At 45.6% G+C, this 27,235-nt stretch overlaps 1 protein-coding gene across 1 annotated transcript in view; it reads right to left on the bottom strand.

Moving 5' to 3' along the window:
• The window catches only part of MCC (MCC regulator of WNT signaling pathway), a 418,752-nt gene extending 394,756 nt beyond the window's left edge, over positions 1–23,996 (bottom strand). Inside the window, exon 1 of the mRNA XM_056537453.1 lies at positions 23,947–23,996. Coding sequence (XP_056393428.1) covers positions 23,947–23,981 — 35 coding nt within the window. The 5' untranslated portion in view covers positions 23,982–23,996. The remainder of the gene's footprint in view (positions 1–23,946) is intronic.
• Positions 23,997–27,235: the final 3,239 nt, after the last annotated feature.

The following is a 27,235-nucleotide window of genomic DNA, read 5'->3' as shown; positions in this document are numbered from 1 at the left end:
TAGGACCTCGTTACTTGGGTCCCTACAAGATTAAAAGAAAAATTAACGCTGTGGTGTACCATTTTCATCTTCCCTCAACTCTTAGGATCCCTAACTCATTCCATGTCTCCCTCCTCAAGCCAGCTATCTTTAACCGGTTCTCCCCCAATGTCACCACTCCTAGCCCAGTGGCCGGCACGTCGGACATTTTCTCTGTCAAAGAAATCCTGGCTTCCAAGTTGATCCGGGGGAGAAGATTTTTTTTGGTCGACTGGGAAGGCTGCGGTCCTGAGGAGAGGTCTTGGGAACCGGAGGAGAACATCTTGGACCGCAACCTTATCCTCAGGTTTCTGGGCACCAAGAAGAGGGGGAGACCTAAGGGGGGGGGGGGGGTACTGTTACAGTGTGCGCTCCGGTCCCCGCTCCTGGACCGAAGCGCTCACTGCCCCTGTCCCGTTCCGCTACGTCCCTGCGCGTCCCGGTCAGACACGCTGACCAGGAGCGCAGAGCGATTCCCGACGGGGATGCGGTTAGCGTGGCGGGAGGTTCCCGCTCACGCGCCGCATCCCGACACTGTCCCCTACCTTCTGCGGCTCCTCGTCTCCCCTCTGTGTCCCGGCACGCACGGCCCCGCTCTCTAGGGCGCGCGCGCGCTGGCTTCATGAAATTTAAAGGGCCAGCGCACCATTAATTGGTGCCTGGCCCAAAGTCCCCTATAAATGGTTCCTGCCCCTTCCTGCCCTTGCCGGATCTTTGTGCCTTGTGCCAAGAGAAAGCGTTCCTTGTTATTAAAGTGTTCCCTGCCTGTTGCCGATCCTTGCCCCTGACATCCGCCTCTGAACCCGTGCTGCCTGCCTAGACTTGTTGCTAGTGACTACCGCTTCTGTTCCTGTGCCGCCTGCCCTGACTTTTGCTACGTCTGACTACGCTTCTGCCTGTTCCTCCTGTACCGCGCCTATCTCAGCAACCAGAGGGGTTGAGTCGCTATCAGGTGGAACGACCTGGGGGCTACCTGCCGCAGCAAGACCATCCCACTTTGCGGCGGGCTCTTGTGAAGACCACTAGCTCCTTAGATTCCGTTCCCTGGGTACGGCCCACGCCATCACTCCTCTGGTCCAGTGGATCCACCTCCAGTGATCTTTCCGGGCCGTTACTATAATTTTAGGGTAGGGTCACACATTGCGTATATGCAGCTTATTTCACGCTGTGCAAAATCTGCACCGTAGCGAAAAATATGCTGCATATTCTTCTTTGAGCAAACACACAGGGTTTTCCTGCGGCAGCCCTGTGTGTGCAGTAAGTTTTGGAGGTGGGGCCAGCATGCTATTGTGACGTGAGGGCCCACCTCCAAACCTCACTGCACACACAGGGAGGCCTGTGTGTTTGAGATAGGAGAATATGCAACGTAATTCCTGCTGCGCAGCCTGAAATACGCTGCGTATACGCAATGGGTGACCCTACCCTTATACAACATTTATGTTTTTATAAAGCAGCCAGTATATCTTATAAGAAATGTACTTTCTTTAAAATCACATACCCGTACCATACTTATAGCTAGCTTATTTACATTTGTATTTTATAAACTCACAGTATACATTTACAATTAAAGGGGTATTCCAGGCCAAAACTTTTTTTTATATATCAACTGGCTCCGGAAAGTTAAACAGATTTGTAAATTACTTCTATTAAAAAATCTTAATCCTTCCAATAGTTATTAGCTTCTGAAGTTTTCTGTCTAACTGCTCAATGATGATGTCACGACACGGGAGCTGTGCATGATGGGAGAATATCCCTTGCATGATGGGAGAATATTCCCATAGGAGCTGGACAGCTCCCGGGACATGAGTCATCAGAAAGCAGTTAGACAGAAAACAGCAACTCAACTTCAGAAGCTAAGAACTATTGGAAGGATTAAGATTTTTTAATAGAAGTAATTTATAAATCTGTTTAACTTTCCGGAGCCAGTTGATATATATAAAAAAGTTTTTGCCTGGAATACCCCTTTAACCCCTTAAGGACGCAGGACGTAAATGTACGTCCTTGTGAGGTGGTACTTAACGCACCAGGACGTACATTTACGTCCTAAGCATAACCGCGGGCATCGGAGCGATGCCCGTATCATGCGCGGCTGATCCCGGCTGCTGATCGCAGCCAGGGACCCGCCGGCAATGGCCGACGCCCGCGATCTCGCGGGCGTCTGCCATTAACCCCTCAGGTGCCGGGATCAATACAGATCCCGGCATCTGCGGCAGTTCGCGATTTAAATGAACGATCGGATCGCCCGCAGCGCTGCTGCGGCGATCCGATCATTCATAACGCCGCACGGAGGTCCCCTCTCCTTCCTCCGTGCGGCTCCCGGCGTCTCCTGCTCTGGTCTGTGATCGAGCAGACCAGAGCAGAAGATGACCGATAATACTGATCTGTTCTATGTCCTATACATAGAACAGATCAGTATTAGCAATCATGGTATTGCTATGAATAGTCCCCTATGGGGACTATTCAAGTGTAAAAAAAAAAATGTAAAAAAATGTAAAAGTAAAAGTAAAAAAAAAGTGAAAAATCCCCTCCCCCAATAAAAAGTAAAACGTCCGTTTTTTCCTATTTTACCCCCAAAAAGCGTAAAAAACATTTTTTATAGACATATTTGGTATCGCCGCGTGCGTAAATGTCCGAACTATTAAAATAAAATGTTAATGATCCCGTACGGTGAACGGCGTGAACGAAAGAAAAAAAAAAAGTCCAAAATTCCTACTTTTTTAAGATATTTTATTTAAAAAATTTTTATAAAAAATGTATTAAAAGTTTTTTATATGCAAATGTGGTATAAAAAAAAGTACAGATCATGGCGCAAAAAATGAGCCCCCATACCGCCACTTATACGGAAAAATAAAAAAGTTAGAGGTCATCAAAATAAAGGGATTATAAACGTACTAATTTGGTTAAAAAGTTTGTGATTTTTTTTAAGCGCAACAATAATATAAATATATATAATAATGGGTATCATTTTAATCGTATTGACCCTCAGAATAAAGAACACATGTCATTTTTACCATAAATTGTATGGCGTGAAAACAAAACCTTCCAAAATTAGCAAAATTGCGTTTTTCGTTTTAATTTCCCCATAAAAATAGTGTTTTTTGGTTGGGGCATACATTTTATGATATAATGAGTGATGTCATTACAAAGGACAACTGGTCGCGCAAAAAACAAGCCCTCATACTAGTCTGTGGATGAAAATATAAAAGAGTTATGATTTTTAGAAGGCGAGGAGGAAAAAATGAAAACGTAAAAATTTAATTGTCTGAGTCCTTAAGGCCAAAATGGGCTGAGTCCTTAAGGGGTTAATATATTGTAGCCTGTGTAATATAATTTAGCTGCATTGTAGCTGTAAAAATCTATTAGTTCCCATTTCGTTACATATATGAAATATTTACTATATTACTACTGAACATTTCAGATGTAAAAAAATAGCAATTTACAAGGTTCATGATAAAAAAAAGTCACAGCTGTTTCAGCAATACCACTTCAGACTCTGGCTTTAGGATAAGGTTTCAATAAATGGTTGTTCACAATTCTCCGTTGAATTATCATTGTAATGTTTTAAATATGAGCAGAATAAATGAATTTCTCTTCCAATGTTTTTGTTACCCTACACTTACCCTGACATGACCTGCATAATGAGAAGGAATTTCTGAAATGCACAAGCTCTGAGTTCTTCCAAGTGTTGGCAATAGAGTTTCGAGATTGTCTCATCCCCAGATAGCTCTGACTGGGCTAGCCTTATTTTTAATGATTTGGCAGAAACAGTTCTAAACCTTATATGCTATCCACATATACATAATCTAAACCTTTTGTTTTTATTAATTTTATTCTTTTTTCTGTACTTCTAGTAGAGAGAGAGAGAGACTCACATCATTAAAGTACACAAATATCATGCAATAGTAAAGCACAAATTTTCCACACTATGTTATTTTATTTTTTTTTATATGCAGATAGGTATTCTCTAATGTGCTGTGTTTCAGTGCTTTTATCTCCTGACCTGTGATTTCTGAGGTAGATTTTTACTGTCTATGCTTTTGCATTGTGCTGTCTTGCCAACACCCTTATTGCTAACAATGATACTGCCCTGTAAATCTCACATTAACCTAAGCGTAACCATCATTTCTGACAGTCAAATCCATAGTGTTAGATAAGGTCGTTACTTTACTGAAGGTGTTTTAATTGTCCAGTCTACAAGTTTTCATGCACTATTTCTAAAATATACCAGGTAAAGCCAGCACAAGCCAGATTTAATTGGTGAGGAGCTTTGCATGGTGTTGTTTGAATTTGCTTTTGATGACTAGGTTAGATCACTATGGTTTTGCCTTACTGCCACCAGCGACACTACACTCTGTAACAGGGTAACATGCTCCAAGGTAAGGTTTTGGCTCAGGTAACTGTAAAGGTTCGCCTGCATTTACCCAGGAAATAGTGTGATTACCCGATGAGCTGTGTCAAGCACATGGTATCGGGCCAGAGGGAGGCTGAATGTTACTAGTAGAGTGTGGTATTGCAATTGGGCATGCTACCTTCTCAATGTAAGCTGGCTAATAGCCATATGTTTCCCAAAAGTAAAAAGTGTATGTTTTATTGGCAATGTAGGCCTTTGCTTACTAACTTAGTTAAAAGAGGTGCCCCATTTAGGATACACTTCTATCAGTCAGAGTGTAGACCTACTGTAAAGGGCATCTTTCATTCTGGAGGGCAGAATTGTAGCTCAAACAAGAGTGGTCTAACAGGGAACAACATGGCTAATAGAGATCCCCTCTCTATTGCATTTATATGCTCTAATTCTGAGATATCCTCAAAAAATTATCTGAATTGTTACTTTATAAGAATTGGTACTTAATACACTGCAGATTTTACATAGAAACATAGAATGTGTCAGCAGATAAGAGCCATTTGGCCCATCTAGTCTGCTCAATATTTTGAATACTTATGAATCCTACTTGTCCCTACCTTATATGAAGCATAGCCTTATGCCTATCCCATGCATGCTTAAAATCCTTCACTGTATTTGCAGCTACCACTTCTGCAGGAAGGCTATTACATGCATCCACTACTTTCTCAGTAAAGTAATACTCATATTACTTTTAAATCTTTGCCCCTCTAATTTAAAACTATGTCCTCTTGTGGTAGTTTTTCTTCTTTTAAATATGTGGCGAGCCACGGGTGTAGATGGTGTTGCCCAGGGGTAGACTGCCTATGTAACCACCCAAAGGTAATCCTGTTACATCTAGGTTAGGCCGGGGTAAACAATAGTTCAAGGCCAGGTTAAGGTTAATGGTAGTTTTTCTGAAGTAGTAGTAAGTTTCCCAGAGAGGTGACCAGTAACACAAGGGACCTCGCACCTTGCTGGAACTTGCAGTGACTTGACAGACTCTAGCACAGCCACGCTGACTATAACTTACTTGAGTACACTGAAGATAGTGACAGCAGACAAAGATGACTTGACTTACAGATCTGTGGCTACAATTTAGGCTTGAGGCCTCCAGATGTACTGGACACTGGCTCTGAGACGTCTGGACTGGACTTGACCTCAGCAGAAAGTGAAACATAAGAGAGAGATGGTAGTACCTCCTCCTCTTATAAAGGGTGGCTGAGCAAGGAGCCCATTGGCTCTCTGCGGGTCACCTGGTGCTCTCTGGGTAAAAAAACATATGACTTGAACATGTGACTAACAATTATGTGACCATATCAAGAGGTCCTTTACCCTTAATATATAACTTATACACATTATGGGGGAACACTGCAGGTGAGCCCTAAGGATGTACAGGGACTCAACCAGACAGGACTGTAGGAGCATATCCCGTATTGGGACATCACAAATATCTTCTCCTCCTTGATTGTGTTGATTCCCTTTATGTATTTAAAAGTTTCTGTGCTGCAGATTTCAGATATTTAGCTATACTGATTAAATGTACAGATTTAGTTTAAAAGTTCCCTATAGTGTAATAGCCTGCTCAACTCTTGTATGCTAGCTTCCCCTGCAGACAGGTTTCATTGACATCTTTTCCCATATGAGCCTTTGTACATGTAAAGCTGTCCATCAATCTGTATGCGTGCGGAGGGTGTCTGGAAAATTCAATACTCTTCTACTGGTGTAATATATAACTTAACACTTGGAGAAACCGATAGTGATGAAATGTTCTTTCAACCTTTGTTACAAACCTATTTTTTTGCATAAAAAACCCCTCAAACTTTAGTTGGATCCATTGTAAAACCAGTGCTAACTAAAACAAATAAACAGACTTCACAAGAAAAAGAATACAATTTTGTAATACAAAATATGAACATCTGACCTTCTGTCATGATTCTGCCTTTGATGCGTTATTTCCTTTCTGCCAGACTTTTCGTTTGGCAGAGACGTATTACTCATAGTTTGGATGCTGGTTTCAGTAATGTGTTATCACTGACACGAAGGCTGGAGAGAAAAGGTCTTTGGCATAATCATTGTACTTATTTGTTCTCTGAGAACATCTGTCTAAGTGTTTTAAGGATTGTATACAAGTAAGCTCCATGTAAAGCTTTGAAACAATAGTCATAAAACCCCTTCTGCTCGGGCAATTATTTGACAGCCGTCCTGCTGCTTTTGCCTTTATCATTCCTAGCAAAGTGGAAAAATCTTAGTTCTAGGCAACCTCAGAGTCTCTATAGATACTGATAGAAGGGGGACTCAGACGTGTAAAATTTAAGTATTAGCAATAGTAAAATATATAGGATTACAAATATCAGGGTCCGTATTAGAGTGTGTTTTAAGGACCTGCCCACTTTGGAAGACTAGTACTTTACAAAAGTGATGTAATACATACAATCAGACAGGATCTTATTGACCAGTGCTTGAGCTCTGTTTTCACAAGAGAAAATAACTGAATACAGTAACCCCCCCGACATGCGATGGCCCCGACATATGATCAAATCGACATACGATGGCCTCTCAGAGGCCATCGCATGTCGATGTCAGCATCGACATACGATGCTTTTATATGTCGGGGCCATCGCACTAACTGCTATCCGACAGCGCAAAATGCTTAAGCTGCTGTCGGATAGCAGTTTAAGCTTCCCGGACAGGTTCACTTACCTATTCCCGCTGCTCTGGGTCCACTTCGGGATCCTCCGGCGTCTTTTGCATCTCTTCCAGGGTCCGGGCCTTGCTTTCCAGCATCGTTATTACGTCGCTACGCACGCCATGCCGGCGCTGCAACATAATAACGTCACCAGAAAGCAAGGCCCGGACCCTAGGGAAGATGCGGAAGACACTGGAGGATCCCGAAGAAGACGCCTGAGCAGCAGGACAGCATCGGGAGCCCCTGGGACAGCATCTGGAGCGGTGAGGACGCGGTCTGGAGCGGCGTGGACAGGTAAGTATTAAATGCACTTTTTACATAGCACAAATCGCTCAACATACGATGGATTCGACAAACAATGGGTCGTTTGGAACGAATTACCATTGTATGTTGAGGGACCACTGTATAACTCTGCATACACAGGAGGAAGAAGAACTGTCAAGTTGATTAAAACAATTCTGACTGCCGATCAATATATATATATATATATATATATATATTCATACTTATATATTTATATGCCATTTCTAATGCTGAAAAAAGATATCTGTTACCTACTCTTAACCCCGTTTTTCCGTTTTTGCATTTTCATTTTTTCCTCACCACCTTCTAAAAATCATAACGCTTTCAATTTTGCACATAAAATTCCATATGATGGCTTATTTTTTGCGCCACCAATTCCACTTTGCAGTGACATTAGTAATTTTACCAAAATATCCACGGTGAAACGGAAAAAAAATTAATTGTGCGACAAAAGTGAAGAAATTTTTTTATTTTGTAACTTTTGGGGGCTTCTGTTTTTCGGTAAAAATGACACCTTATCTCTATTTTGTAGGTCCATACGGTTAAAATGATACCCTACTTATATAGGTTTGATTTTGTCGTACTTCTGAAAAAAATCCTAACTATATGCACCAAAATTTAACCATCAAACGATGAAGCTTTATTGAAGATTCATGTAATACAAACACAGTATGGATACATGGGTAAGAACAAAGGATCCGCAGATCCAACAATAAACAAACACTCCAGGTTTACATAGTCAGATAGTAATATAAAATCCACGGAGCGGATTACCCGCATCAAATACAAAGAACATGAAAGGACTCGTGGTATTCAGGTGAGTGGTTACATCATTTAAACAAATCATACATACTCCCCCCAACCCCCCCCCCCCCCCCCGGCAGACCCCGGCAAGCCTCAATAAAGCGTAAAGGTATGGGACATGTTGGGACAGTATGAGGAGGCTAACCATGGTTCCCACAGAGTATTAAAGCCCTCTACCCGATCTTCCCGTATGGCCGACAACTTTTCATTGAGCATGATAGCATTAATTCTGTCTACCACTATAGAGAAGTGTAAATCTGCTTTCTTTCACTGTGTCGCAATATGGATGCGGGACGCCATAAGGACATGTTGGGAGAACTTGAATGTGCGAAATACCATTTGGGAGGGTTTATGGCTCAACAGGCAAAAAGCAGGGGTGCGTGGGATCCAAGCCTCTAATATGGAGGAGAGCATGTCCAGAACCTGCGACCAGAACGATTGCACCACTGGACAGGTCCACCATGTATGGTGCATTGTACCCCTGGACTGACAGCCCCTAAAACACAAAGGTGAGATTAAAGGATAGATGGCATGTAGGAGTGCAGGGACTTTATACGTGCAGTGAAGTATTTTCAACGATGTCTCCATCAGGGATACCTGCCAACTGCCCCTAGTTATAGCCGTACAGCACTCTCTCCACTGTGACATCGTTAGAGACATATTGGTATCCCTCTCCCAATCCAACATAAATTTCAACTTCGACTCTGCCGGGGGAGAATTAAGGTGGGCATACAGGAGGGAAAGTAAACCCGTCGCAGCAGGAGTGTACAACATATGTCTCTCAAATGAAGTAGGGGTGACGGGTGTACGATGTGGGATACAAGAGTTATAGTAGGAGAGAATCTGGCGGGCCCTAAAAAACTCTGACATGGGCAACTTGTAGTGTTGGCGCAAAGATTCCAGAGTATGCAATGATTGGCCCCTCAGGAAATGGTGCATACAGAATAAGCCCTTCCCATGGCACCACCGAAAGGAGAGGGGAGTACAGCCAGGAAGAAAGGAAGAGTTAGAAAGAAATGGAAGCAAAGGAGACGGAGTAGACTGCAGTAGATATTTAAAACGGACCTGACGCCAGAGAGACAAAGCATACATCGTAATTTGTGCTGAGGAGGGCAGGCGGGACGCTATTGGAGTATTGGACCACATCAAGACAGACAAAGAGTGCGGAGCAACCAGCGCCTCCTCCAGACCTACCCACCTCGGGGCGCCCCTCTTAATATTAATTTGGGCCAATTGAGCGATGCGCGCTGCGTTGTAATATTTAAGGAGATTGGGAACCGATGCTCCTCCTAGCCTCTTATTGTAGTGCATTACCGCCCTCCTAATCCTAGGTCTCTTATTAGACCAGATATACTGAAATACTATCTTCTGAAAGGCATCCAGGTCCCCCTTGCTAATCGGTATAGGGAGCGTTTTGAACAAATATAACAAACGCGGTAATATCACCATTCTAATTACAGTTACTCTCCCCATCCATGATATATATGAGTAGTCCCACTTCGACAGATCCTCTTTCAGCATTTTATACATAGGGGTGTAATTGGCTTGATATAAGGTGGCGAGTGAGTCGGTTAGCCGAACTCCCAGGTAAGTAAGGCCCCTAGAGGAGTCCCTGTACCCAAAATTAAGTAACACTAACTGTCGAACCCGATCTGACACATTACAAAACATCACCACCTACTTTTAGCCCAGATACTACGGAGAAAGTATCCAAAACCGAGTGCAAGTTGGGAAGAGAGACCAGTGGACCGGTCAAGGTGAGTAAAAAATCATCTGCAAATAGATTGCATTTGTATTCCTTGTCCCCCACCCCCACGTCCCTAATATTGGCATTGGATCTTATATGGGCCGCCAGTGGCTCCATGGCCAGGGCAAACAATGCAGGAGACAACGGGCAACCTTGACGGGTGCCTCTCCGTATTTCCAGGGGCGCAGGAGTGGTGGACGGAATTTTGAGGAAAGCCCTGGGGGAAGAGTATAGATGACACAATACTGTTATGAAAGGTCCCGTAAAGCCGAAAGTATGAAGTACAGAAAACAAGTAAGGCCATGTCACACTATCGAAGGCCTTTTCAATATCCAAGGCCAGCGCTAGCATGGGGGTCTTAGAAGTGGTGGACCAATGGATCAGGTTAATAATTTTGCGCACATTATCTGGAGCCTGCCTCCCCGGGACAAAACCCACCTGGTCGGAAAGGACCAGGGAGGGCAAGAACCTATTCAGCCGGGCAGCCAAAATGGACGTCAGCAATTTAGTATCTATATTTAAAAGGGTGATTGGCTGGTAATTAGCAGGTTGCAGGGGGTCTCTATGTGGCTTAGGTAGCACCGTAATATGGGCATCCAAAAATTCACTGGGGAGCGGGGCAGGGGTTCTCATAGAATTAAACAAGGCCACCAGATGGGGGATTAAGTGTTTAGCAAATTTTTTATAGTATGCGGACGAAAAACCATCCGGCCCGGGTGACTTGCCATTCTTAAGATGTTTAATCGCATCTTCCACCTCCTCAGCAGTAAATGGGCCATTCATAATCTCCAGAGCATCAGAATCCAAGGTAGGAAGAGCCAAGGAAGCAAGGTAGGAGGAAACCGAAGGGATAGAGGTAGAAGAATCAGGTGGGGGAGAATACAAAGAGGAGTAAAAGGAATGGAAAGCAGAGTACACCAAGTCCGGGTTAGAGGTAGTCACACCAGGGCGAAGTCGCACCGCATGCACTCTATTATAGGAGGTAGTATTACGTAACATTGACGCCAACAGGCGGGCTGGTTTATTTGCATACCTATAATAAGTGGACCGAGTCCATCTGATAGCTTTGTCCACTTCAACAGAGAGCAATGCATCCAGCTGCACCCTAGTGTGCCTAATCTCAGCATACAGAAACATAGAGGGAGACAACTGATGAGCATAGGTCAGGCGGAGCAATTTAGCTTCTAAAGCAACCCTAGTCGCTGAGCGGTCTTTTTTAAGATCCGTGGCTATAGATATAATCCGACCCCGCATGTAGGACTTATGGGCCAGCCACAGCCAATACGGCCCACCAGTTGACCCCGAGTTAACATGAAAGTAATCAGACAGCTCAGTATCTAACTGTGCACTCACCCTGGGAATGGTAAGTAAGGACTCATTTAGCCTCCAGCGGAAAGGGACTGTGGAAGGCTTAGCTAAATGGAACACTGCAAGCACTACATCATGGTCCGACCAGGCACAGGGCACATGTCTCGCATACAGCAGGGAGGGTAGCAGTGGTGTGTTAGCCAATATCCAATCAATGCGTGTATACGTGTGCTGGGATTGAGAGTAAAAGGTATAGCCCCTCGCTCTCCCATTGTGTTCTCGCCAAACATCTGCTATGTGCGTGTCACTAAATAGCCCCTGTACCTGTCGCTGCCGGATCCCGGATCTACGAAGCGGGGCGGTATGAGAGCGATCCAAGTCACTGTGGTACACAAAGTTAAAATCACCTGCCCAAATCAGCCAGTCGTATCTCATGGAACCGAGCAGCGAACATAATGTACTAAAAAAATAAATAGGGTCAGCAGTGGTTGCATATGAGTTAACGACACATAACTGTTTATCATACAACGTCCCTTGCAGTATCACATATCGGCTATCAGGATCAGTGATTATAGTACTCACATCGAACGGCAGTGCGTCATTAAGAAAAGTAATGACACCTCTACTCTTAGAAGGGAAGGTGGACAGGAAGTAACGTTTGTACGATCTATGAAAAAACCTCGGGTGGGAGGCAGGGGTGAAGTGAGACTCTTGGAGGCATATAATATCAGGGCGTAGCTTTGCATAGTCTCTAAATGATTTACTACGTTTGTGGGGGGAATTAAAGCCCCTCACATTATGTGATATAACCCTACACATTGTGACCAATCAGCACTATGCAAGGGGAGGTCAGGACAGGAGCCCATAGATAAACAGAACAATAATGCAAAACATCACCCACCACGGTCAGTAAATGTCCATATAAACAGGCATCCCTCCGATAAGACCTGGAAACAACAAAAAGACAGACAACAAAACACAAACCAAACAGACAAACAATAAAACAAGTCCAAGTGGGAAGTACGGGTCCTGTCCGTCCGGGACCCATCACACTTCCAAGTCCCCTGTAGGGGTGGTGAGGTCACACTATTCCGGACTATGCACCGCCATCTGCGCGTAGGTCCAAGTCCCATCCGAGGCAAAAAAGTTCAGATGCATAGTTCAGACAGTGAGGCAAAGAATACAGGAAACATACAGGAATAGCACCTTGTCAGTTGGGTCAGACCACGAGGCTCACGGGGCAAGCAATTGCAGTCCGGTCACTCAGGTAAATGTTCCTAGGTCAGGTGTGCTTCTTAGGCTTGGCAGGCCTGGTCACCGGAGTCCAGGTACGAGTGGGACGGCGGACCCTCTGTGGGAGCGGCGGCAGATCCACGGGCTGGATGTTTTCGGCTTTCAGGGCCACAAGCGCTTCTTTCAGAGTGCGGAGCAGGTAGGGACGGCCATTTAGTTGAAAGGAGAGGGAGAAAGGGAACCCCCACCTGTATTTCACCTTCCTCTGGATAAGCGCTAATGTTATGGGTCTGAACTCCCGGCGACGTGCGAGTGTGGAGCTGTACATCTACACGCCCCTCCTATCTATCCTCTATCTGATAAACATGCTATCCCTCTTATAGTTATTGCAGGATGGTATACCTCTGGGCTTATCCTTTGACCTTTTTGAGATTTTTTTGACACATTTTTTGAGTGTTGTGACACCACTGCACACATTTTCATTTATCCACTATACTGATGTGCGTTGTTCTCTTTATATATATGTTTTAATCGATTATTATTAAAGGCTATGTTTTATCCCCTTAAGGACGCAGCCCTTTTTCACCTTAAGGACTGAGCCCTTTTTCGCAATTATGACCACCGTCACTTTACAAATTAATAACGCGAAAACGCTTTTACGGAATATTCTGATTCTGATATTGTTTTTTCGTGACATATTCTTCTTTATTTTGGTGGTAAATTTTCGGCGTTAATTGCATCCTTTTTTGGTGAAAAATCCCAAAATTTCATGAAAATTTTTAAAATTTTGCATTTTTCTAACTTTGAAGCTCTCTAATTGTAAGGAAAATGGATATTCCAAATAAATTTTATTTTTCTTCTCAAATACAATATGTCCACTATATGTTGGCATCATAAAATGGACATATTTTTGCTTTTTGAAAAAATTAGAGGGCTTCAAAGTAGAGCAGCAATTTTCAAAAATGTCATGAAAATTGCTAAATCTGAAGGGACAGATGTTACAGAACTACAACTCCCAGCATGCCTGGGCAGTCAAGGCATGCTGAGAGTTGTAGTTTGGCAACATCTGGAGGGCTACTGTTTGGGCACCACTGTAACAGTGGTCTCCAAACTGTGACCCTCCAGATGTTGCAAAACTACAACTCCCAGCATGCCCAGACAGCCTTTGGCTGTCTGGGCATGCTGGGAGTTGCAGTTTGGCCCCCCTAGTGGTTGCCACAGTAAAGATCGTTTTACTTTCACTTTCAATTCCCCCCCCCCCACTGTCGATTCCCTACCTGATCAGGATCCTGCAGGCTCCAGCGAAGATCCCAGGTCCCCAGGCATCTTCTCCTGCAGGTACGGCCTCCATCTTCTTCCCAGAGCCCCTCGACATCCAGGGGCGGGCAGAACGGGGGGTTGCCATGGCAACCCCCTATCCTGCGCTGCCATTGGTCAGAACTCCGTTCTGAGTAATGGCAGGGCATAGGAAGAGATCGCAGCTTTGCGATCTCACTCCAATCCTTTAGGCTGATCTGGGCTGTTGCTGACAACTCCGATCAGCCCTATTTTCCGGGTGATCGGGTCACCAGAGACCCGATCAGCCCGGAATTGGAGAAAATCGCATGTCTGAATTGCGATTTTCTCCGATCGCCGACATGGGGGGGTCTCAGGACCCCCCTGGGCGATGTGCCAGGGTGCCTGCTGAATGATTTCAGCAGGCATCCGGCTCCGGTCCCCAACCAGCTAGCGGTGGGGACCGGATTTCCCACGGGCGTATGGATACGCCCTCGGTCCTTAAGGACTCGGAATGCAGGGCGTATCAATAAGCCCTGTGTCCTGAAGAGGTTATATTGTACCCTAATCTAGTCGATCAGGAGGAATTCTCTCGGTGATTATAGTATCTGGACTAGACAGTAGGAATCTATCTAGACATTTGGATAAAGCTATCTAGACAATGGATAAAGCTATCTAGACATTGGTGAAGCTATCTAACCTTTAGTTTCTAGCTCCTTAAACATTTTTCATTAAGCATACTATACATTCTAAGCTTACTATACAATTAGGCAGCTATCTGACATTTAGTTGCTAGCTCCCAAAACATTTTTATTTTAGCTCTCTACACATTTTATGAGGCTAAGTAGACATTAGTACAGCTCTCTATACATTTAGCTTCAATCTGACTAGACATTTTTATTATCTCACACATTTTTATTTTTGCCAACAATAAGTTACCTGTTAGTACACGAAAGTTATACTGGCTAGCCGGAAGCTAGGTCACAGTAAGGTTGGCTGCTAGGGTCTATCGGCTACACGCTACTTACCCCTAGAGCACTTCAAAATAACCTACCTAGGTTACCCTTAGAAATGCGTGTTTAATTCTATACTCACAAGAGCACCTACTGGCCAGGTAGAGCATCTCACACATGTAATACAGAGAAAAAAAAATATGAGTGTACCTAACAGTGGCAGGAATTGGGTATCAATAGGCTGCAATTCCTAAGTGTTTCTTGAAATGTGAGATATATTTTGCTTGTGTATGTACTGAAGACTGAGGTCATTTAAGTGAGTAGTTTAGAGTACTGAAAGGAGATAGGTAGTACATTGAAGTGAGTCATTGAAGGTACTATGTGTGCAGGTACTGAATGTAAATCTTGGTACCTTGCGGGTAGTTTACCCTGTGTAGTCCTTTGAGACCGCCGCAACACCACCTCCGAGTCATCAGAGATCTCTTCACTTGGTGATTCTTCAAGAACTTCAGTCCCCGAGGGACCAGCTGGTGGGCTGGAAACAGAAGCAATATCTTCGGTTGGACTGGGAGTTTCTCTGAAGCCAGATGGAGAGGGGCCATCAGAACTTGAAGCAGCCACAGGAGTAGGACTGATACTTGGCGTAGCAACCATTGGTGGTTGATAGGGAGCAACAGCTATTGGTAACTGGCTGGGTGGAACAGCTATTGGCACCTGACTGGGCGGAGCAACCAATGACGGCTGGCTGAGTGGAGCTGGAAACGGTATACCCCAATACATGGTAGGCTGCTGAGAGGGGAACAAAGGAACGTCCATAGTGGGATGAATAACTTCTCCCGGCACATATTCTCTCACTGGTCTTGCTGGAGGCGGAGTAGGTGGAGTAGAAGGAGGTGGGCCAAGCATGTCTTCTTTCAGGCACACTTTTATCCTGTTTCTGTGGACCACCTGCGGCTCAAACCCCTTTTTCTGTATTTCATATACATCCGTTTCAGGATAAGGGACTGCAGTAATGGTGTAGGGTTCCGTCTCCCACAACAAGTCCAATTTATGGGTCCTAGGGAACTTTCGGAGCCAGACCTTATCTCCAAGCTGTAAGGGTTGAGCCGAAGCATGTCAATCATAATCCCTCTGCTGGGCCCATGAACTTCACCCATTTTCTTTTCAACAATGTTTTTGGCCTCCTCTATTCTTCGTTGGTGCTCAGATACCCAACCTTGAGAAACTTGAGGGGAATTGTTGAACGGTGCCTGCAGCCCGGAATTCCGATCCTTTGGCAATTGGCCGTGTTGGCCCATCATCAGGAAAAAGGGCGTATACCCGGTAGAACAGTGGACAGTGTTGTTGTAAATTTCCAGGAGTTCAGGCAACAACCGGGGCCACTCTTCGTGCTTTGAGACAGAGGCAGCTCTGAGCATTTGAATGAACACTTGATTAATCCTCTCGCAAAGCCCATTCCCTTGGGGATGGTAAGCCGTCATCCTCAGCTTCTTGCAGTCATGCAACTGGCAAAGTTCTTGGAACAGCTGGGCTTCAAAGGCGGTTCCCCGATCCGTGAGGACCGATTCGGGACACCCCAGAGGCTGGATCCAATGACGATAAAAGAGCTGAGCAGCTGTCTTAGCGGTAAGGTCCCTGACAGGGACCACGACCACCCACTTGGAGTAATGACCCACCATAGTCAGAGCATGGCAATAGCCAGATCGAGTGGGGGCCAACTTCACATGATCCAAGGCAACAATCTGGTTTGGCCTCTCTGTACAGATGGGATGTAAAGGGGCTCTTGTGTCCCTTCGGGGGTTCTTGATAACATTGCACACGGAGCATTCAGCACACCATTCCTTGATGTCTCCCCGCATCCCTATCCAGTAAAATCGTCTTCTGACGGTGGCCTCCGTCTTATGGACCCCGAAATGTCCGGACTGGCATTCAGGGCCATGGCTGCATCTCTCCTGGGGACCACAATCTGATGTATTTGATCTCCGGAAACTGGGTCCAGGGAATTTCGGTACACCAACCCCTTGTGTAGGAACAGATGGTTCCTTTGTCGCCACAGCCGTTTCAATTCGAAGTCCCCTTGTGTTTTGTGCAACCGAGTGGGCATCTCCACATCTTCCCACACAACTTCAGCCGGAGGTGCTTCCCCCGGGGTCTTGCGAGAAAGTACATCCGCATTAACGTTAGTCTTTCCACTGCGGTACTTGATGTTGAACTCATAGTTGGCCAATCGGGAGGCCCAGCGCTGTTCAAGAGCCCGTAACTCAGCAGTGTTCAGATGGGCCAAGGGGTTGTTATCAGTGTAGACCGTGAAGGGGGTAGCAGCCAGATAGTCCTTAAACTTCTCAGTAATGGCCCAGACCAGAGCCAGGCCAGGCCGTGAAGGGGGTAGCAGCCAGATAGTCCTTAAACTTCTCAGTAATGGCCCAGACCAGCTCCCGTTTGAAGGAGCTGTAATTAGCATCATTCTTCTCAGTGCCTCGGAGATGTCGGCTGGCGTAGGTAATTACTCTCTCTTTGCCATCTTGCACCTGGGATATGACTGCTCCCAGACCATCAAAACTAGCATCTGTATATAAACGGAACGGCAGGCTGTAGTCAGGATACGCCAAAATAGGGGGTTCCGTAAGGAGGTATTTCAGGGCTCGGAAGGCATCTTCTTGTTCTTCGGCCCATTGTATAGGTAGCCTTCCATTATAATTCTCTCGGGCAGTCCCTCTCAGTAATTCGGTTAAGGGCCCAGCAATTTGGGCAAAATGGGGGATGAAACGTTGGTAATAACCAGCAAATCCCAGAAAACTTCGGACATCTCACACTGTCTTGGGTGTAGGCCACTCTCTTACAGCACTCACTTTGTCCGGATCAGGCTGAACTCCTTGAGCACTGACGATATGTCCCAGGTAGTGTACCGGTGGCTTTAGCAAGTGGCACTTGGAGGGTTTAACCTTGAGCCCATGTTGGATAAGGACTTGGAAAACTTCCTTCAGGTGATCCAGATGCTTCTGATATGTCCGCGAATAGACAATGACGTCATCTAGGTACAGCAGAACACTCTGGAAGTTAAGATGTCCTAAACACCGCTCCATTAAACGTTGGAAAGTGGCCGGTGCATTGCACAGTCCAAAGGGCATGCTTTTGAACTCGAAGAGTCCCATAGGGGTCACAAATGCTGTCTTCTCTCGGTCTTCCTCCGCCATCGGCACTTGCCAATAACCATTTGTCAAATCCAGAGTGGAAAAGTAGGCGGCAGACCCCAGTGCAGTCAAGGATTCTTCGATACGAGGGAGAGGATAGGCATCCTTGTGGGTTATGCCCTTCAATTTCCGGTAATCTACACAAAAGCGGATAGTCCCATCTTTTTTCTTCACAAGGACCAATGGTGCGGCCCAAGGACTCTGGCTTTCTTGGATGACATCAGCCTCTTTCATTTCCACGAGCACATTCTTTATGGTCTGATACATTCCGGGAGTCACGGGGCGATGCCTCTCCTTAATGGGTGGACTGTCCCCAGTGAGAATCCTATGTTTGATCATCGTGGTCCTGCCAAAGTCTGTGGGGAACTTGCTAAAAGCTTCTTGATACTTCTTAGCTACCTGGACGACTCCTTCTACCTGTTCCCTGGGGGTATCTTCGTCCCCTATCTTTAATTGGTCCCACCAAGGTTCCACCGAGTTCTGATCAGGTCCTCGTTGAGCCACTTGTGACTTCGAGACCACATCTCGGACGTCTAGATGGTGCACTTTAGCCACAGGAGTATACAGAGTAGCCGGACTGCCACTTCAGATAGATTAATGAGTCTTACCGGGACTTTCCCAATACGCACTGTGACCAGGCTTCCAGCCGCTCGCACCAAGGGACAATCTTCCAGAATGATGGGTTCTAAGAGTGCTTGATAATCTTGACTTTTAACCCCAGGTCGGGCACGGCACCAAATAACTGTCTCCATCTGTGGTTGTAGCATAACGGCACATATATCTTGGATCCTTACTTGACAGATTTCTCCCCGATGATTCACAAACTTCTGTTCTGCTTGGAGGATTTTGAGGTGGTGTTGTGCAGCTCGCCGGCCTGGAGGTGACAAATGAGGGAGAGAGGCATGCAGTGCACAAACAATATCATCAAAACAGTGTCTCATGATATTCATTCCCAAGATGAAGTCAGCTGCCCCGTCATCCCTAACATTGGTGACAATCACACCCTGCCTTTCTAGCAAATGCTCCCCCACCTTCAGCGTGGGCTCCCAGTAGCCATGCCCGGGTACTGGTTTCCCGTTCCCTGCGATGACTCTAAACTCAGCTTCTTTAGGTTCACACAACCTTTCTGGGCCCCAATACTTATAGAAAACCCCCTGCGGAATAGTGGACACCTGAGACCCCGTATCTATCAAAGCTTGTAACCGGACACCTTCGACTATCACCTGTACATAAGGACAAGGAGCAACATACATGGACAGTCCTTTCTTGTCGCTGGTTAGTTCTGGACCTTTGGCCTGTATTCCTGGGGTGCGGTCCTCGACCCCAGGGGACGCCCGTTTAAAGCCCAGCATTGGCTCTTCCAGTGTCCATTCTTGTTACAATAACTACAGACAGGTCTTTGACTTCCAGGCGGCCTCACAGGAGGGATATTAGGTGGATCAGCAGGGCGGGGGTCAGGTTTCTTAGACGGAGGTGTTGCAGCTCTAGAAGGATGGGGCTGCACAGTCATTTCTTTAAAGGCCTTGGCTAACTGTTCAATGTCCTGTTTAATATCTTGTAGATCAGCTGTCAAAGGGCTAGAAGAAGGTGTTGGCAGGGAAAGCTGAGAGGGGACAGGTGACTGGGGCGAGGGCCCCAGAGATTCTGTAGCGGGAACACTGCCTCCTCTGCTGAGGACCTGATTCGATCACTTTAACCGCTAGTCTCTTGAAAGCTAGGAAAGCCATGTCGGGATTTTGCACGGCCAGCATCCTAAGTTGGGCTTTGTCCCATTTGTTCAGTGCCCCTTCTATGAAACGGTCCATCAGCACTCGGTTGCCCTGATCGGGCGTGATGCCATCTAGCTTCTGCACCTCCTCTAATGCGCTCTGTAAAGCTACTACATATGCCATGAGAGTCTCACCCGGTTTCTGACGTCGTTCATATATTCTGAGGCGTACTTCAGAGGGGGAGTGAGGTTCAAACACCTGAGAAAGTCCTTCAAAAAATTTTCCCACTGTGGCTTTGTCAGCCGCTGGCTAGGTGCGAAGTTCCTCAAAAGGCAGGTCCCTGGAGCTGTCCCAGAAGCAACTGTATCTGTTGATGAGGCGGTAATGCATAAAATCAAAAGAGGCTGTAGAACTTTTCTTTAAAGGGGTACTCCGGTGAAAACCTTTTTTCTTTTAAATCAACTGGTGGCAGAAAGTTAAACATATTTGTAAATTACTTATATTAAAAAATCTTAATCCTTCCATTACTTATTAGCTGCTGAATGCTACAGAGGAAATTCCTTTCTTTTTGGAACAATGATGACATCATGAGCACAGTGCTTTCTGCTGACATATCTGTCCATTTTAGAAACCATGCATAGCAGATGTATGCTAAGGACAGCATGGTGGCTCAGTGGTTAGCACTGCTGCCTTGCAGTGCTGGGGACTTGGGTTCAAATCCCACTAAGGACAACAATAAATAAAGCATTATTATTATTATAATAATGTCAGCAGAGACAACTGTGCTCGTGATGTTATCAGAGAGCATTCCAAAAAGAAAAGAATTTCCTCTGTAGTATTCAGCAGCTAATAAGTACAGGAAGGATTAAGATTTTTTAATAGAAGTAATTTACAAATATGTTTAACTTTCTGCCACCAGTTGATTTAAAAGAAAAAAGGTGTTCACCGGAGTACCCCTTTAAAGTCCCTCAATTTAAAAGGGTCACCATTGTAGGTGGGAAGCACAGGATTCCCCAAGAAGACATGTGCAGCAACAGGGGCTCCTAATACGTAGGGAGAGGCTGGAGGTGGACTTGCTGGTTCCTGCTCTGCCTGTGACGAAGGTCTTGCTGGAATCAATGGAAGAGCACGTCTTTGTGAGGTAGAAAGTGTTGGTGAAGGTGGCAGCACCCTTTTGACTAGGGGTGGAGACCCCATTGTTGGGGACACTGGAGCCTCACCCCCCCTGTTGCTCAGGGGGGGGGGGGGGGCTGTGGCGCTGCAGGTTCTGACATCTTTGTATTTGGTATGCTGGCCCTTTAAATAAATCTTGGATTCCTAGGTCCCGAGGAGATCCGCAGTTGCTCTCTAATCTGGAACTTGAGAACGTAGATTTCAAACTTGAGAGCGGTGACTTGAAACTCAATAGACTTTAGTTGAAATATGATTGTGTTAATCGGCAGCTGAAGTGACTCTATATAGGACCTCAATTTGGCAATCTGCTGTCTCAGAGTCCCGAGCTGTTCCGGCTCTTTACAACTTCCAACCCGCTGTCGCACGCTGCGTCTTTTTTGGTCTTCAGCACTAGACTCCAACAAAATGGCCGCCGTGGCACCGCGGAGGGCCCTGCGCTGACTTCAGCTCTTTCTCTTTCCACTTGTAGCTCCACTGTACTCTTCGCCTCCCCCTTACTTTACATGCGCACAGTACTTTTCCACACAGCACCGTGCGCGCAACCCCTTACTCCGGAGTATAAATCACAGTACATGAATAAAGTCTGTTAATTTTTGGGGGGTGGTGAGTACAATTTCACCAGTGGCAACAGTAGTAGGCACACACCCGAATCCTGTTTGTGATGCCAAAAAGGCTTTGTGGTAGCCTTTGGGGGGTATAGTGTAGTTGGGGTGTTACTTCAGAATATAAGGGGTTAATTTAACCCCTGTCACTCGTGACGCCAGGGTGAGGGTTAATACACTGAGGTAAATCTCCGGCCTATCGCCACCCTTCCCAGGAACGATAGGTGAATGCTTAAATGAATGAAGGTCCACAATGGAGATGAACTTGAACTTGCATAAACTTGACTGAAGTACTTGCGGTACAACCAATTAACAGCAACAGTCTTAGTAATACAGTCTCTATATAGCACAGCAGTGATTGACAGATGCTGAGGACCATTGACTTATCCAAAGAGTTATTAGATTTAGGATTTTTGCAGAGATCCGTCCGGATTTAGGGGAATATTTAGGTCCGGTGATCTTGCTGAGGTAATAGGGATTGAAGTAACTTACAGTTTTGAGAGATGGCCGTTGCCGCAAGGCTTCGGCCTGGTCACTGCTAATGACAGCTGCGCAGATCTGTCCTCATCAGCAGCCCACGAGGAAAGAAGACTAGTAATGGCCGCCGCTACCTTATATGGGCAGGGCCGTTTTGGATTGGTACGTGTCAGCTGTCACTGACCGTTACAAGGCATGGTGGGTGAACACGTCACGGGGACCTCCAAAGGTCCTTAAGCAAAACCATAGAGTTTCTACCTGATCAAGTGACCCGCAGGTCCTACTACGCTCCGTACAGGTAAATAACCAAATATATACAGTTTCTATACCTATAGCTATATAAACACCAAATAGAATTACTATATATCTACCGACTAAGTGAGAGGTGACAAGGGGAAGACTAGACAAGAGGGACCCCAACATCCTAGGGACTCTGGCTATGGGGACCTCTATACAGGTAACGTATAGGATACGGTACCGGGACACCACAGGAGTATCTTGATAAAAATAAATTTATGACTCCATATCAGCATGGCTTTATGAGGGATCGGTCCTGTCAAACTAACCTGATCAGCTTTTATGAGGAGGTGAGCTCCAGACTGGACCAGGGGCAATCGCTGGATGTCGTATATCTGGATTTTTCCAAAGCATTTGATACGGTGCCACATAAAAGGTTGGTGCATAAAATGAGAAGGATTGGGCTGGGGGAGAATGTTTGCAAGTGGGTAAGTAACTGGCTCAGTGATAGGAAACGGGGTGGTTATTTATGGTACTTATTCTGATTGGGTGACTGTTACTAGTGGGGTAACACAGGGTTCAGTCTTGGGTCCTGTTCTACTTAATATATTCATTGATGACCTTGTAGAGGGGTTGAATAGTAAAGTTGCAATCTTTGCAGATGATACTAAACTCTGTAAAGCGGTAAACACTAAAGTAGACAGTGCACTGTTACAAATGGATCTGGATAGGTTGGAGGTTTGGGTCAGGAACTGTCAGATGAGGTTCAACACTGATAAATGTGAGGTAATGCACATGGGGAAGAAAAATATGGGCAGGGATTAGATATTAAATGGAAGCACACTTGGGACGACTGATGTGGAAAAGGACTTGCTCAAAGAGAGAAACAAAATTCAAGCTTGTAGGCGCTGATCTGATTAAGTAACTTGATGTGGACACAGGAATATTGTCCTAAAATGGGTTTATTTGCACAAACGCAATGCGTTTCTGGTCTGTAATGGACCCTTCGTCTGGCAGGTGCATACACAGTTATGGCAGAGCAAACAATAAATATCCTCATGGTGTCTTTGCAAAGGGGACGTCAATTAGGGAATTCACAAAGCATTTAAGTGTACAAATACATGTTCTCATAGTAATATATTGGATTAAATGTTCCAGAGGTTACAGGAATATGTTAATTTGTTGTATTTGAGTAACTTTATTTTCAAGGATTTCCTGTTTTTGGAGTAAGCTGCGCTAATGCTGCAGCAGGCATAGTGGATCGCAGGTGAGGCTGTTACTGGATCGATAAGCAGCCGTCATGGGGTTGAAAGTGGGTGGGAATTACACACAGTGCATTCAGTGCGTGTTCTCACTTTTATTTTACAAATAATCGCGTAATAAAATGATTACATAAGGGAGGAAACATTTGCGTTGCATTATCACTATGTATCCCTTGATACTGAAGAGTGCTACAATACCGTAGTGCTGTTTGAAGGGGGCGGCGTTCCTTGCATGCGCGTCAGTACAGACTGACAGGCATGCATGTACGGGGAGCAAAGCTGATGTTATCACATAGACCAGTTTGGTAGTGAAGGGGCAATACAAGTAGTGGCGGAGTTCAAAGAAGGTGGGGCTATCTTCTCATAGGCCAGGTTTTTCTAGCCAATGAGTTGAATAGCCAGGAGTACAGATCAACATTGCAAAAGTACGGAGTTTGATAGAAATGTTTTGTATGGACTCAACCGGAATTGTGGGATCACAATGATAAGGTATTATGCATATATATATATATATATATATATATATATGATGGTTAACCTATAGGGTTAACCAAATTTATTGGAGGAGTCTGGAGGCGTATATTTACCTTCTGCACAGGGGCAAGGGGATGTTCAGTGGCATCGTTCCTGGTTCAGCTGATTTTTGTGTCTTCCGGCGGCTTCGGCGGTCAGGTAGGAGCGCAGTCTGTCTGCGCTACGGTGTATTATTGTTCTTCGCTTCCTCTCCCCCGGGGTCTAGTGGCTGGCTGGATGCCGGGACATCTAGTGCCGGGGGAGGGTGGGAGGATGGAGCCGCAACTGCTATCCCTCACCGCTCGGGCAGCGGTCGGGAATTTACTTTCGGTTTTGGCTGTTGCCCAGGTAACCTAGTGCGGCGTGCGCACAGTATGTTTGGCTTTGCTGATATCAGGTCACACGTTCAGTTTAACTTCTCGCTTTATTCACGCCTCCTTCTCTTCCCCGGGTCTAGTGGCTAGCCGGGTGCTGGGACACTCTGCGTCCGTTGTACGCTCGGGAAGAGGAGGGGGGGGGGGGGGTTTCGGAGCTACGGCATATGTTCCCACCACTCGGACAGTGGTCAGGCTTCGCTTCAGCCGGTCCGTTGCCCCGGTAACTAGTTGCGGTACATGCGTTCTGTTAGGCTATGGTAGCATCAGGACACACTGATGGCGGGTGGTAGTTATTTGGGGGTAAAGTTCAGGATATTTTACTACTTATCCAAAGGCATGATGATAGAGGGGCTGAAATTAATTATGTGTCATGCTTATATCAAAGGTTAATTTTGTGTTGTTTGTGGCATTTACAGGGCATGTGTTGAATTGAAGCAGCTTAGTCAGTGGTTTCAGCTCATTTCCCTCAGCATAGTGGTCTCTTGCGTACGTATTGTTTTTCTTGCAGGTTGGGATATTTTCTTTTCAAGGATATACATGATTCCGGTTAGGTACATTTGTGTTATTTTTTTTTTTTTACAAGTTATCATCGCTTTCTGCTCTTGAGGGTCATTTCTCTTGAAAAAAAAAACAAAACTGCAATTCCTATACATTATGTACGTATTGTTTATCTAGGGTACGCTTTCACGTTCTCTCCCATGATATTGGCATCCATAATTTGTTATGTCATTTCAGTGGGAGTTACGGTATTCCTTCGTTCGTCGATCATCAGGGAGCTTTCCTATTTTCAGTTTAGTATTTGTTTTATTTTTTTAAAGGAGTAAAGTTATGCTGTCGTATACATCTGTTTAGTGATTCCTTGGTCATTTTTTAGGCATCGTCACGTGTCTCACCGTCAGATTCAGGTATTCTTTTTTGGTTCACCTTTGGGGAACATAATGGGCAGTTAAATGGGCGCAATATTTTCTCACAGTTACAGTTATCCATCGATAAGCTCACAGTGTCAATAAGGTGGTGATTATTTTCATTTCACTTCAATGGTGTAGATCTAACTACGATCTCTATTTCGCTTACTTTGAGGTTGGATTGCCGGGTCAGACCTCGATGCCTCACGTTACAGGGGTAGAGTGTTTTAGTACTAGTAGGGGGGACTTGGGGTAACAGCCAGTAGAGGTAGATTGCCCTCGTCAATCCTCGCACCTCGTATTCTGGCTTAGGTAGTTCACTTGTCTTTTCTTGGCACCCTCTAGAGGCAAATTGCTTGTCAATATACGCGCCTCACATTGTTTTCTCGTGCCGCTGTGTGGTTACAGTAAGGCTCGTGGGTATTATATTTTGCAGGAGATGTCTCTGTGTTCCGAATCCATGGAAGGGACTGCTGTGCCTCCGTCACCAGCCAGATCTTCCTCGCAAGGCAGTGCTATGTCTCTCAGGACTTGGACAGTCCCTAAGATCATTGCTGAGCTCCGCCGTAAAGGCATCCCTTTTCTGGCCACGGCCAGGAAGGCAGAGCTATATAGAATTCTGTGTTCCCATTGCACCCCGGGGGCTAGGGAACAGTTGGACAGGGATGGTGTGACATTGGCCCAAATCCATACTATTCTAGCAAACCTTGAGGCTCGATCCAGCTCGGCCACTTCCACAGTGTTCGCTGGACCATCAGTCTCCACTGGGCCTGTAGCTACTTCCCAAGAGGCCAGCATTCCAGATGCGGCAGTTACAGTCGTGGCAGTCCCGACTCCCACTCCGGAGTCACGATCAGTGGCTTCGGTTCCTGATGTCGCAGCCCCAGTGGCCCCTTTAAGTTCCATGCCAGGTACGTCTTCATCCCCTGTTAGTTTGAGCCCAGCTCACTTTATTCCTGAGGCCATCAGGAAGGATATCTTGGAAGGCAAAGATATTAATTTAGCGTCACTCTTGATAGCCTATCAAGATATCCTTGATAATAAAACTTTCACTTGCGGGGAAGTTTCGGTTACGGTTAAAGCCAGGGACCCTAGGCTGAGCAGGAAGTTGAACATTCCGGAATTTGTACTAGCCTTCGGGCTATTCAGGAATGTCCTGTGTTCTGCTCACCCTAACAGGCGGGGTGAACTGGATCAGTATTTACACAAATTGGTGGACCTAGGTTATAAATATGGAGGGTACTCATTCTATGATTATCACCGATCATTTTCGGCAAAAGCAGCCGCAACCCTTGCACAGTTTCAGCAGGGCATCAATTGGGCCATCTTAGACACAGAATTGTTCTGTAGAGATTTTGTGGGTCTCAGGGCACCGCTGTGCAGGGTCTGTCAATCTTCTACCCATGCTACCAATTGGTGTTCTGCTTCCTCTGAGGGCACATCTGCGACTGAAGGGGCAGCAACAAGAAGTCAAGCAGGCCCTACGGTTGACAAGCTGGGTAGGCCAGTACATTATCTGGGCAACGCCCAGATATGTAATAATTTCAATTTGTCAGCTTGCCGCTTTAGCCAGTGCAGGCTTTTACACATCTGTTGCATTTGCCATAGGGCCCACCCTAGAAGCCAATGTCCAAAGAGGTCCGGTGCTGATGCATGACTAAGCGGGGTAAATCATGAGGTACTCAGTTCATTTCTAGAAGGCCATCCATTGCCAGGCTTTGTGGATTTCCTTTGTGATGGGTTCATACATGGTTTTGATACGGGCATGATTTGTGTACCTCATGATACATTTGAGTGCAGGAATCTGCAGTCAGCTGAGCGTTGCCCAGAAATTGTCACAGAGCTTCTTCACAAGGAAGTTCAGAAAGAATTTGTGATCGGTCCATTCGAAAGTGCGCCTTTTAGTCAGTGGAGAACCAACCCAATAGGGGTGGCAAATTTTCTAATAAATACCATTTAATATATGATTTGTCCGCACCTCATTCTTGCAGCACATCCAGCATTAATTCCCTTATTCCTTCCGAGGAAGTCACCTTAAAATATACGTCAGTAGATGCAGCAATTCAACGCATTTTGATGTT

Source organism: Hyla sarda, chromosome 1 (genome assembly GCF_029499605.1).
Source record: "Hyla sarda isolate aHylSar1 chromosome 1, aHylSar1.hap1, whole genome shotgun sequence".
NCBI classification, from domain to species: domain Eukaryota; kingdom Metazoa; phylum Chordata; class Amphibia; order Anura; family Hylidae; genus Hyla; species Hyla sarda.
This window is presented reverse-complemented; position numbering and strand designations above follow the sequence as displayed.